The sequence below is a fragment of the Eurypyga helias genome, unplaced genomic scaffold (assembly GCF_000690775.1).
Source record: "Eurypyga helias isolate BGI_N326 unplaced genomic scaffold, ASM69077v1 scaffold38769, whole genome shotgun sequence".
NCBI classification, from domain to species: Eukaryota; Metazoa; Chordata; class Aves; order Eurypygiformes; family Eurypygidae; genus Eurypyga; species Eurypyga helias.
In genome coordinates this window covers 1-13,359 of record NW_010273380.1, presented here as the reverse complement: position 1 = coordinate 13,359, position 13,359 = coordinate 1, and the positions used below count along the sequence as shown (strand labels likewise).

At 39.5% G+C, this 13,359-nt stretch overlaps 1 protein-coding gene across 1 annotated transcript in view; it reads right to left on the bottom strand.

The window, feature by feature from the left end:
* Positions 1–10,459, bottom strand: part of LOC104515478 (A disintegrin and metalloproteinase with thrombospondin motifs 6-like) — a gene marked incomplete at its 3' end in the record, with an annotated part of 15,302 nt that extends 4,843 nt beyond the window's left edge. The window contains exons 1-3 of the mRNA XM_010159466.1: positions 10,068–10,459; positions 8,918–9,282; positions 1,170–1,338 (exon numbers count right to left, since the gene is read on the bottom strand). Of these exons, the coding sequence (XP_010157768.1) occupies positions 1,170–1,338; positions 8,918–9,282; positions 10,068–10,164 (631 nt within the window). The remainder of the gene's footprint in view (positions 1–1,169; positions 1,339–8,917; positions 9,283–10,067) is intronic.
* Between the last annotated feature and the right edge of the window lie 2,900 nt (positions 10,460–13,359).

Here is a 13,359-nt window from a genome sequence, read left to right as displayed (position 1 = left end):
CTACAAAATCAATACACATCAGTACTCCCATTTTACAATCAGTTAGCAGACAGTAATAGTTAGGAGATTCGTTTTGAAATATTAGAAGCACGTAAATGGGATAATGCTTCCACACTAAAACAGAAGTTACATGCATATCCCTAAACACAGTTAACTGAAACACTCAGGAAAAACTGTCTCCCAGGCATGGGCCTTTGTAGACAATCAGTACTGTAAGTTTAGTCAGCTGGTGCCAGTAACAGTTGCAACCTCTAAAAGAAGCTGAAATGAGTTACATCATTGCACAGTGATATTATTTTTATTTTAAGATTAGTATGTGTCAGCCTGCCCTGTGCACTGAATCTCATGGAATACAACTGTCCAGGATTGAACTTTTAAGAACAAGCTATTTCTGAGATATAAATACATGACAAAGTTAGAACATTTTTTTCTATTACGTAAAAAACCCACATTACCTTAGTGCTCTAAACCAACCTGTCAGATTTATTCCATGCTGTTTTCAAGAAGTTCGTTTTCAGTTTAAGCAAGTGAAAATCATGTCAAAGAGTACTTGAAAAGTTTGTTTGTGGAAGTTACAATTGCTTTGCAGGGAAAGTATGTCTCAATCAAAACTACATAATCATTCCCTATGGCACCTGTAAATCACATACTCCACTCTTAAGGAACAATGTTAAGCCACTGAACCAAAAGCCAGTAACAAAACACCATAAACCCTGTAAATGAGAAAGACGAGGACTTCAGTTCCAGATGTATTACTGATCATCATACTAGCACATCTCCTCATGTTAAGTTTCCTCAAATAAAATGGAACACTTACTGAACACTGAGCAGTAATACTCAGTCACTCAGTCATGCTTTCCAGTTGGAGAATGAAGTACATGCATTCTCCAGTGAGGATGGAAGGCTGTGCTCATTACTACCACTGTACACAACACAGACATAAACCAAGACTTGTTCACAGTGTCTCGATGTTTGAAAGACACTACACCCTCAATCTGAAGAAAACCAAAACCATAAAACCTACTTTTTAACAGGACACACTGCATCACACAAAGGGAGGATTCCCAGCGCTACATCTGCACTGTGTCTTACACATGAATAAAGCAAGATTTTTAAAACACATCTTAAGCTATAAGTTTTTAAAAGGAATGACATTCATACTTATTTACCTGGGACTCCACAGTGACTGTGATCATAGAGGTGTTGCTGGTGCATGGTAGATTTTTTGTATATAACATGAGGATGCCCATTCTCATAATTAAAGTTACTAGAACCTTCTGTTATATTCCTTAAAGGCTCAATAAAATACTCTTCATCTTCTGTAGCAATGACTCCATGCTTAAAGAAGAAAAGAAAAAACTTGCAAAACACAATACAAAACTCCTATTAAAAAGCTTAACTTTTTATAAAAACATTAGACTATCGTCTCTCTGTGAAGAAATCCACAACTATAAGCCAACGCAGAAAACAATGAGTGAGCCAGCTCTCCTCCTCTGATTTTAGTGGGAGCAGAAGTTAAGTGCCTATATGCAACACAATGAGAAAAGGATAAAAATATCATTTGTCCTATTTCTGGAGTTCTTTCCCATCATTTCTGGTGGATGTGGTAAGAAAGCAAGAGATATTCTCAGTATCTGACAAATAATCTCTTCACAGGTATGTTCCAGAACTACATAATTCATATCCATTAAACATGATGCCAAGCCAAAATGGCAAGATCAGTATTCCTCTATGATGCCATACCGGTAGGTGCTTAAAATGCATCTGCATCAAGGAAAAATAGCTTGAAGGCTTAATTTCTTAACATATATTCAGGGAAACCCAAATGAACAATGATATGATTTTATAACATATATTCAGGGAAACCATTCAGCATCTTACATCCAGATGCTTAATGCCAAAACTGAGCTAGTTATTAAAATCCAATTATTAATACTAACTTAGAATACACTATCTACAAAGCATTTATTCCTTAAAAGGTTTTGCCACAAATCTGACAAATCCAAGTGGTTGCAGACTGTGCACTAGACCTCATTCTCCATAACAAATTAACTTCTTTTTCCCCCCTCATACTGCAGTGAAGAATAGTAGATAGTCTATTCTCATAACTTCTACATTTGTGAACTCAGCTTCTTCCAAACAGGAAGTGGTTTATGGAAGAAAGGAGAGATTTCAGGCCAACTATGCAATTTCCTGAACCTTTAGCAATTAAAACTGAACTTTTGCAGAAAATCCAGTTTTGGAATCCTTTCAGATACAGAAATATTGGGGAATAAGCCCTGACATACTTCTACACCTATATTTGCTAAATAAAAAATTCTGGTATTCATATCTAGAAAATTCTGAATGCATTGAACTTTCTACTCCAGGAGAAAGAGCTACTCATCAGGTAGGAGACTGGAAGCACGAACTTCTGCATTCGTATCCTGATTTGATGAATCACAAATTGCTTCCACACCTTTGATCTGTAAAGCAAGTACTGTGCATTAACTTTTTTTTAAAGGGTATTATTTTTTCCTCCAATGAGACCCCTGTGGTCAAGCCGTACGACCACTTGTTCCGTATCTGCACTAAATACCCTAAAGCTGCTTCTCAGAGGCAGCGCTTGCCATCTGACTCTTGGTTAAAGCTCTCGTCCTGCTGCTGTTTTGTACATCAAACGCCTGATGTTCGCCAGTCCTGGAATAACCGGATTTCAGCGACAACATAAAACTCACAAAATAAAAAATCCTGTGTAACACATCAGAAAGAACAGTGTTTTCCAAATATAACCCTATTATAAATTTTGAAAATATATGTATGAACACACTGCAGCTTTCAATTACCTGCTGTTTACATAGTGACTCTAACACCTCTTCCATATATTTTTCACTATAAACTCAATTATTTACTCAATAATCAGGTAACATCAGGTTCTATATTCACTGGGAAGATGCTGGTATCAAATTTCTCTCACAAAGCCTTCTTGTTACTTGGAGTCTAAGATTTTACTAGAACGTGTATCATTTACTGGTACACTGCTGCTTAAGTAGTATTGAAAATATAAAGCAAATTGTAACTGGGTTTGCCAGATGTGCAGAAAGAGCCTTGACAGTCTGGACTGCATCCAGTCTGGATGTCAGACATCTGGGTTCAAGCGAATCCTGAGCCATTATAAGCTCTGGTATTATGTTCCCACAGGAAAAGAGTCCTGCAGAGTGGTTCTGGCCAACTCCATCAGGCTGTCCGCTCCATGCCAAGCCAGAGGAGACAGAGGTATCATCCAACCTGTGGCTCTGTCTCTGCAAAACAGTGCGTCTTAACCTAAATCAGATTGCTCTGCAGTATACATCCTTCATGTCTGTACACAGTTCCAGGCAGGTTAACAAGCCTAAACATGAACAAGACCTTTTGTCAGGTACTGAAAATGATGGTTTTAAGCAGTGAGATGACCTCGGCCGGAGTGAGTTGATTCAGACGCCATAAACAACACTTAATTGCAGCATATATTCTCCATACAAATAGCGTATATTTGCAGGAGAAAATACACAATAACTAAGATGAATGTCTGCAAACAGTTCCTTCAGGTAACAGCAGTGAAAAAGGTCAGGACTATCACTGATTTTTCCTATGCCTAGTTGACATCTAATCGTATCTCCTCAAACACCATGGTGGTTTAGGAAAACAGAGATTTTAATAACATTTACCTAAGGAACTGCAAATAAATTTTAATTAAGACCTACCACCAGGTCGTCAGAACAGGTATGCGGTCGGTTCGAAATGATTTGATGAACATGGGAAACACACTTGCCCTGCATATGTCATTCACAAGCCCAACGTACCATTTTAAACATAACATAGCTATTTTGCTTTCAAACAAAACTGTTCTTCCAATATTAAACTGATTGAAGTGGCCTTGTTGAATCTCAGTGACTGATTCTGAAGAAGCACTCTGAATTCTGTACATAAAAAGTACCTATGTCAGTGACAACCAGCATTTATTCTGAGTTTAGAAAATTCATGTGGCTAGATACTTCCACTGTACATGCATTCAGCAACGCCCGACTAACAAATAGTGGTAATTACGCTATCATATCCAAACTAACATTCTAAACCCCTGTTTCGGCTTATAATCTACTATTTGAGCAAAACAATTTCAGCTGAAAAAGGAGACTGAAATAATGCCCTTTCGAAACAAAAATTATTAATTTAGAATTCCCCCCCCCCTTTTTTTTTTTACTTTGCTATTGTCTTTGAACAGTTTGAAAATTAAATTTCCACTGCAAAGCACGAGAAACATCATTAAGACTTAAGGACCAGGAAATTATTTTGACAAAATAGAAACAAGCTGAATACCCCAAGTAGGTTACGATAAGCAGCATTCCCAAGATTATTATCTAAAACAGATTGATTGAGGTCCTGTGTTATCCAATCCCACTACTGACTGCCAACTCCTGAGAACATATATAAGGTCTGGATCCAGCAGTTTGACATGCTCAGACAAATCTGTGAATCCACACGGAGTTCCCCTGAATTTGTGAAAAGCAATCTTTTTCTGTCAGGCTGTCCAGCTGGGGCCTTAACCTCCTTCAGATAGCGGATGTCCATCCACAGAAGCAAGCTGAATTATGGAGGACAAGTAGCTGCCTGCCTTTTCCACACAGTACCACTGTTCCGCAATTTTTCCATGCCTTGAACCTTTCTAGACTTCATGCTTTATCCATTTTTAATATAAAGTAGTAGTAATGGAAAATTCTGAAAACATGTGAGTGTTGTTCAGTATGTCTACAGCTGGCTATACGTTTCACTGTGGTTTTATGACAGAGAAGACTGCATTAGCTTACTGTGTTCTTAGAGATGAAAAAAACAGTGATCTGGCCTGAGATGGTACATTACGGAATCTAACAAGACACCTTAAACTAGGACAGGGACAACTTACACGTAATTTTCTGAATACTAAGTCTATACTGCAAATGCATACTAGCACCAAAGAGAACTCCAAAGACCCAGATCTAAAACAATAAATCCTTTTCAATATAATTCCTGATCTTTATAAATTATTTCATGAACTAGACAATATTTAACATACAATTCAAAAATAACATACCACATGCAATTTATAATCTATAGAAGTATTCTTTATGGTAGAATCACCTATCAAATGAGCTAATTTCAGAATATGAGTAATTCATACATATATGAATTTAGGAATACATGAAACAAACATGAAGTCTTCCAGTAAAACAATTCCTCCTTTAACCAAGTAAGGTCACACTTTTAGCCACAGCCTATTTCTTGTGCTTTCTTTATCATTTCTGTTTGGATGGAAACATTGGTGCTACCCAGCACAGATGTTACACAGTGCACAGAGCTTCGCATACCATGGAAATACTTGGCCTATTATATTTAACATTTCCTTTGACCCATAGGAGCCTCAAAATGCGATTTAACCTCTCATTTACTTTCCTAATAATCACTTTCTATACATTTTGAAGTGTTTCCCAGTACTACTTTTCAGAGCAAAATGAGAACATCCACTACTATGGAAAACTTGTTTGAGCACTCAGTTAAGAACTCTGACACCTGGCAGAGGACAGGGTCAGGTGGATCAGAATCCAAAACATTTCGTTTCTGCTATATTGCACTGTCACGAGCTCCAAAACGTTTCTTCTCTAAGACGTGCTCCCCCCAGAATTAGACAAACTTCTTCCTCTTGAAGTGACATACTCAGCTTAGGCAATGCCCCAGCCTTGTTGCCTTGCACCCTTCATCCAAAGGCCCCAAAACACTGCTTGTCGCAGGCTCTTTCATGAGAGGACCAAACCTGCAATCCATCAACAAATGTAACATCCACTAAAGTAAATATGAGTTCGAAAGCCAGCACAAGCCTGCCGGACAAGACCTTCAATTTCCTCACATGACTGCTCACTGGATTATAGTGCTTTCCTCATAACTCAAGACAATTTACAGCATAATCAGGGCCCAGCAGATGGAAACTGCTGGAATGAAAACTTCAGTGAGCAGCAGCCTGTAATTCTGGAGCACTTGGTAATAAGAAATATAGAGGGAGAGGCTGAAGCAGGAAACAGTAAGAGAGACACGAACTGACTGCTCGTCACTTTCATTATAACAAAACTAAAAGAAAGCCCTCCTGGCACTAAAACTTCTCTCAGGTACTACAAGTGTTCTTCAAAGCCATACAACTTAAATCAATTAGATCATGGTCTCACCTGACCACCCTGAGTAACTAAACAGAGTAACTCAAAGCTTTAAATAAGGGAAAGAAATCTGACTCGTGGCAACACTAAAGCCTAACAGGACAACTGGAATAAATGGAATGCTTAAAGTTGTCTTGTGAGCAACACTCACTGTTAAAGATCACTACTTGCTTCAGAGTTAAACTTAAAATGACTGGCTTTGATACAGATGTTCATCAAGACTATACAGAACGTGACTGGCAGTTTCTTACAGATCAACAATCAGACTGGAAAATACAAAGAATGCCTTAAGCATGACATATTCCGAACTATCACTAGTTCTAAAACAAGTAATATTGTCTTCAATATTCACTGCCAGTTGCTTTATTAAACATGTTCTAACCAGTAGCTGTATAACAAATTATTCGTCAGTTGGAATCATCATTTAAAAATAACTCTGTGATGGATTTATCTGAATAGAGTTTAACTCCCATACTCAGTGCTCTGGAAGGCCCTGCCAGCACTGGATGAGAGGAGTTTCTGTACAGTAGAGGATGATACCGAGTCAAGCCTGTGACTGTACCCCTCTGCAGGACTCCTGCCTCTCGGAGAAAGAGCCTCGTTTCACCCCTGCAGCTGCTTCTGGAGCATAACAGGAGCCTCACGTGCTTGTGGCTAGGCCTTTCTAGGTGATGCAGCCAACACCTGACCCTCGTAGTCCCAACTAAGAGGCATGACCATGAAGAACTCCAGAGGGCCAGTTATGGTATGCCCAGAAACTGCATTAAGGGTGCTTTAATACCTGGAAAAAACGCCTAAGAGCTGACAACTACTAAAAGCACTGAAGAGGACAACTTAACTGGTAAGCACTCCACACTGAAGTTCACTTAAAACCACAACATTAACATACTGACACCTAGAACTACAGAACAACAGGCAGCTCCGCTCCGGCAAACCAGCAAGTGGAGGGAAAACACGCAGCAATGGGAATGCTAAATGTCACCTCAGGGTGTAAGGCACAGAAGCAAAAAAAAAAAAAAAAAAAAGATTCTGCTTCACCATGACACCTTGTGTGCTAAAGAAGAAACGGAAGTGTCACAAGGAGCGAGAGTTGGGCAAAGCTGATAAAGAAAACATGGACTTTTTCCTGCTTCATCCCACTCTCGCTTTTCTAACGTGAAAGGAAATCAGGAGTCAGCTAAGGCAAGAGCAGGCGTTCTTGGCTCGATCCCGAGCCAAGGTCTGAGAGGAACTGAAACAGGAGCACCATGGCACTGACTGCAGGCTCCAAGGGGGCCAACCAGTCAGTGCCGAAACTCTGGAAATACAGAGGCATGCAGGCCCTCTTAAAGAAGCAAGTCCTGAAAATGGGGATTTGGTCTCCATAGTATTTTTAGCTGAAAAGAATTCAAAAGCAAAAGTAATTATTAGTTTAACAGCATAAATAACTGTGACCAAAAAAAATCTGTTATTATATGGGAACTGCAAAACCAAAGTAAAAATGGTACTAAAGTCAAACCTCTACCTGCTACAAGTCGCATTAACCAAACTGTGATACCACACGCAATGGAGCACCATTTTAACTACATTTCTTTGAAAATCTTTCCTTAGCCTTGGCAACTCCCATTAAATTATTTTTCCTCAAGAGTACACCAAAATGCTAACCTAGACTGTATCAGGGGTATCAGAAGGAGCTGGGTGTGATACAACCTATCTAGGTCTGAAGCAGCTGGCTTTTGTTTGTAAGTAACATCATAAGATGCATTATTCAGTAGCACTTCCAAGGACAAACAGGAATTAATTTAGCAAGTCTGTGTAATCTGTTTTGGTTTTTTTTCATTAGTAATTCATTAGATCTGTCTATTCCTAAACAAGAACATTGACCAGTGTTCTACTACAATTAAAACCGGAATGAATAACTGTAATATATAGACAAATCACTGACTCCTGATCTAGTATTTCATAGTCATGCCCTTCTATTTTAGTATTTTGTTACTCAATAGTCTGCTTTTTAATTTTTTGCATTTGTTTTGCAATTTCTGTTGGGAATAAAAGCTTTTTCCCATGCAAGGGCTATTGTCATGGCATCAAGAGATCAACAGTAAGAGAAGAGGTAAGAATAAGAGATGAGAATTTCTAATCCTACTTCTAAATGCAAGTGTTCACAATTTGTAAGCAAAATATTTATTAAAAAAGGTAAATTATTACTTTCTGATGCTGGTACTTGCAAAGTATCTACCTTCCTCAATGCTTTTTGTATTTATAGCAATGATGACTTCTGCACCAAGCACCTCCTCCTCTGTTATCTACTCAAGGTTTCTAAACCCAAATTCTCAAAGGCAACAAACAGGTGTTGAGTTCAATTAACGTCTCTCTGGAGAGATCCAGCATCCTAATCCACTGCTTCCTCCTCCCTGCCCCGTAAGCTTGCAACACTTTCATAACCTGTAAGGATCTCAGCACAGACCTAATCTTGCAGCCCTAGTGCAGACGCTGGACACGCTGAAAATGTTGCCTGCTGAAGGACTGCAGAATTGGGTCTTAGTACTTACAATTAAGCTTGAAAAAATGCCTGCTACTTTTCCCCAGGTCCCACATCAGGTTTTAGGGGTGTTTCTGCACCTCCCTGTCTGCTGCTTTCTGCAGGGACTCAAAAGACTGAAAGATATGCCAATTAAGCTCTTCTATCATTTAAAAGGGACAAGCATACTACTATACTAGAACATGTAACGTGCACTTACCAGACCATTGCAGTTGCTTAAGGCCACTTTAGTCGTACTGTGTTGGTCTTGCAAATATCCTGTGTAATGACAGTGGTCTAAGAAATCGTGCTTCCATTGCGGTCCATCTTTCCCCCAGTATTCTACTGTAAAATGTCTGGACACCAAATCTGTGTTGAGAGTCAGGTTTAAATGAAAGTGCTTGCCATAGGCAGAAAGTTTAAAAAATAATTTAGATGCTGCCAGTTCTTGGTCATAAGGGTCTGTGCTCCTCCTCCTTCTTGAGGGTTTATCATTTTTCACAGTAAAGCTGAGGAAGGCTCCATTTTGATCAACCCTTATTGGGATTGTTAGTTGGTAGTGTTCAAGGTAAGACAGGAATTCCTCTTTGTAATCACAAGGTAAGACAATTCCAGGGAGTGGGCGTAGAAGAGAAGAAAATAGAACAGGAAACAACAAATAGTAGTATAAATATAAACCATACTCGCTAAATCTCATCACCCTCATGAGTAAAAGCCATTTTGAGGTAAATGCAAGACGTAGCGTTTCACTAAGTAAAATAAAATGTTCTTTTCTTTAAGTCAAGAAAATGTCTTCAGTTTCCTATTAATCTGATGACACTGGAAATACAAGCATTCTTAACTACCTACTCTTTTCCTATTTATGCAAAATATGTAAACATTTGGGGCCAAATTCTAATCTAAGAAGGACACATTCTCCACAGCGACATAATTCAAGACATAAAACTATTAAATCAACCTGCAAGAATAAACCCAGTAGTAATGGAAAGTATTTTATTGTAAAAACAAGTAAATAGCTCTTTATTTAGTCAAAAACCTATAAATGTTAATGGAACAAAGCAAGATTAGATCCTTACTTCCTAGTCTAAAACCATGTTAGTGTTGTTATGGCCAGTTTCTAAACTGCACAACATTTTACTGTATTTCATTTGCAAGACTTGCCTACAGTTAAAAGCCGCCAGAAAGAAATTAAATGTTTTGTTTTAATCACATCTGCTGTATTTAAACTTCCATGACAATGAATCATGGTAAAACTAAGAGCAGAGCCCATATGATCTCAATAATTATATAAACATGGTTTAGAAAATATTATCCAAATACAAAGCGAAAAAAAAGATGCTTCTTTTCACCTACAGAGCTCAGACCCCTACCTTGAGAACTATATGAAAGCCTGTTGTCACTGTGAAATTCCGATGAAACCATGACTAGGCTCAAAATCCATGTCCACGTCTTCCAAAAAATTTCCATAATTTAGTAAAACAGAAAGCTCTTTTTCTTTCCTCCCCCTCCTTGGAGAGCTACCTATGTGCTACAGAGTTAACTCCACTCCAGAATCGTACCATAACAGGTATATTTATTTTACACTATTTCCAAATTAACTATTGGACGTTCCACTTTTTGACAGGTATTCTTTTCCAACAACCTGTATTTTCTTCTAGATCTGCAGTCATTTTTCCAATTCAAAGTAAGTATTCGTAAGATTCCTTAAGATATCAGTAAGACGTTAGACTGGGCAGTTACTGAGCTTGCTCCATTTCTTTTCCTGAAAAACAAAAGAAAATGAGTCAAGGCAAATTCTTCCTACTAAACCAGATCAATACTAAGCCATCACAGTGAACTACACAATGTAACATTCTGAAGTAATATTCAACCCTTACCACTTTTATGCCCAAGGTCACAATCTTAAAAAAAAACATGCATTACCATTAACCTTGAACAGCATATCCATATAGCTTAAGATGCACGTAAAGACCTTATGTTAAATAGGCGTAAGGATTCATAAAATCAGGTTTCTTGTTGCTCAAATATTGTGTTCAGACTTGTTCCAGCTATAATCAATGCTGTGCACTCATTGATTTCAGCTGTGAATAACCAGTCCCAGTACACTGGTAGACAAAGGAAGAACCTGGGAAAGAATCCAGAGTACAGTTATCTGATCTTTCTGCAGCATGTATTTTGTTATTACTTGGGCCTGGGTTCTGCTTATGCAGGCAGAATTCTCATTCACTTAAATGGGAATGCTGCATGTTCTAATATCAAAGAACAAACTTCAGTATCTGAAGCTATTCGTCATACACACTCTAATTTTTCAAGTATTTGTCAAAAATATTTTGTATATACCTTAGCTACAATTTCATGTAGTAAAATATATTTTTATTTTCATTTTGCAGGTCACAAGATTGAGCAAATAACACATTACTTGCCTTTTTTTTCTTTTTTTTTTTTTTTCTTTCATTTTAAACACTACTGCAGTAATACTAAAAAGCAGCTCCAGCTGTGGCCAGGGATTAAACGGAAGATCTATGCAGTCAACTAACAGTCAGGTATCATGGGATACCAAACCATGTGTTGTGTCAGCTGGTACTAATCAGTCCTCTTAAGCACTCACAGCACACCTGTGCTTAGAGCAAACTCTGCTGAGGCAGACAATGAAGAAACAGAACACCTAAGAACGGGAAGACGGTTTAAAAACAAATTTCCAAAAGCACACAAAGTCATTTACACATGTGCCAGACAAATTTGCCTTTCTAAAGTTCTGGGAATGATTTGCAACCTTCATTCAGACAGATAACACCACCTGCAGCCAGTGGATTATTTGTAAAGGTTAAAGAAGAGTTGCAGCATATCATCTCAAGAAAAAAAATCAACATGCAAACTCTATTTACTAACATCACAGTGAATATTAGGAAACTTCTTAGCCAATTTGAAGTGCATCCACTTATTACTGTGTAAATGAGGTTAATCTGATCATTACAATACCTACTTTTTAAATATCTTTCCAGGCAGCACACAGGACTTAGTCAGGGTTGTAGAGGGAATAAAACATACTTTGCAAGCATAGCCTGGGCTTAGGAGTACTTTCTTCTGGGGAAGCGTAAGGATTTAGCGATGCCATTCACATACGGCAAGGCCTCAAGTCACATTAATAAAATCCCTGGTCAGGCCTTCCATGTAAAACCTTTCTCTCCTAGCTAATATTTAGTTGCAACTTTTAGAATTTTACAAGTTTTGAGGAGACATAGCCCCATACTCTTCAGCTGCATTAACACACTAAATAATGTGCCCTATTCCTAACCTGAGAACGTCCAGTTTCAAATTACGGTCACTGAACCTTGCTTTACTCCCGTCTGCTAATGAGCTGCTTTCTTCTCCTTGCATGGGCAGCTATAATCTGATACAAGCATCTCTTGACACTTCCCGATAAGCAGCTCAACCTACTTGCTTTACCTCACTCTGTTGTACAATCCAGTCTCCAGATGTCTGAATACTCCCGTAGTTATTTTTCTGAACCCTTTCCAATTCGTCAGCATCCCTTTCCACGCACAGACACCAGAACTGGACAGCATAGTCCCGTAATGGCTCGTTACTGCCATATATAGAGGTAACATTGCCTCACTGCTTTTACTTACTTAGCCAAAAAGTCGTAACGGGGAGCTCACATTCATCCTATTAGGCTAATTCTAAGTTGTCCTAACACTAACAGCTCCTGAAACTGTAGTACCCAAGGAGCTAGGTAGCTCAGCATACTGGGCACAAACTGCAGTGCCCCTTAGACACCAAGGGGCTCCACAGTGGGCGCTGGCCGACAGTGTCCAACAGTCACCCACATCTAGAGTCTTTGCAGGGGGCAATGTGAAGTGGACTCATCCCAAGCTTCGCACAAGAAAAATCTCCTCTCCCATTAAGCTTGCTGGAAGTTTCAGCAGAATTTTTAACCTCCTTTCATGAAGTATTCTAGCCAGCCTGAGGACTGACACAAGCAGACCACACGTAGCTATAGTAACGGTCCAACTTAAGGAGCAGTAATGCACTTGAAGGATAAAGCACGCGGGTAACTCCAGGCACAGTAGTCCCAGTATGAAGTTTGGTAAGGACCTGGAAGAGTCCACCAACTACACCATCTTCCTCGCTAGCATATATCCAGCATTCCACTTTTGGTTGTTGTCAAGATGACGCATTTGGTCCCCATCAGGCTCACAGTAAGAAGCGTTTCCTCTGTCTCGTGGCTGAACTACACGTTCACCCAACGAACGGTAAGGGCAGATGTGGCTCCACATCCTGAAGCGCCACCAAAAACCACAGCTCCTGCCTAATTTTAACAGCTCTGTCAAGCAGCAAAGTACCAGACGTTTTTCAAAACCTAGGATGCCGATGACAAAGCAGATGCCCAGCACTGGCCTTTCTGCGGAGGCACTAGTGCCAAGAGCGGCAGTCCTGTCACTGGTGCCATGAGCTTCCCACCTGCTGAAACTCAGCGAGGAGGAAAAAAGGCCATAAACACACCCTGGAAGAGTTGGGGGCAGAAAGTGAATGACGGGGAGGAGAGCACCCACACAGCTCAGAGCAGTCACCTCGGGAGCCTCCCCCTAAGCAAAGGCGGCGCGGGGAGGCAGCGCATCCCCGGATCCGCGGGCAGCGGAAGCGCTGGGCCACGCAGGCTGC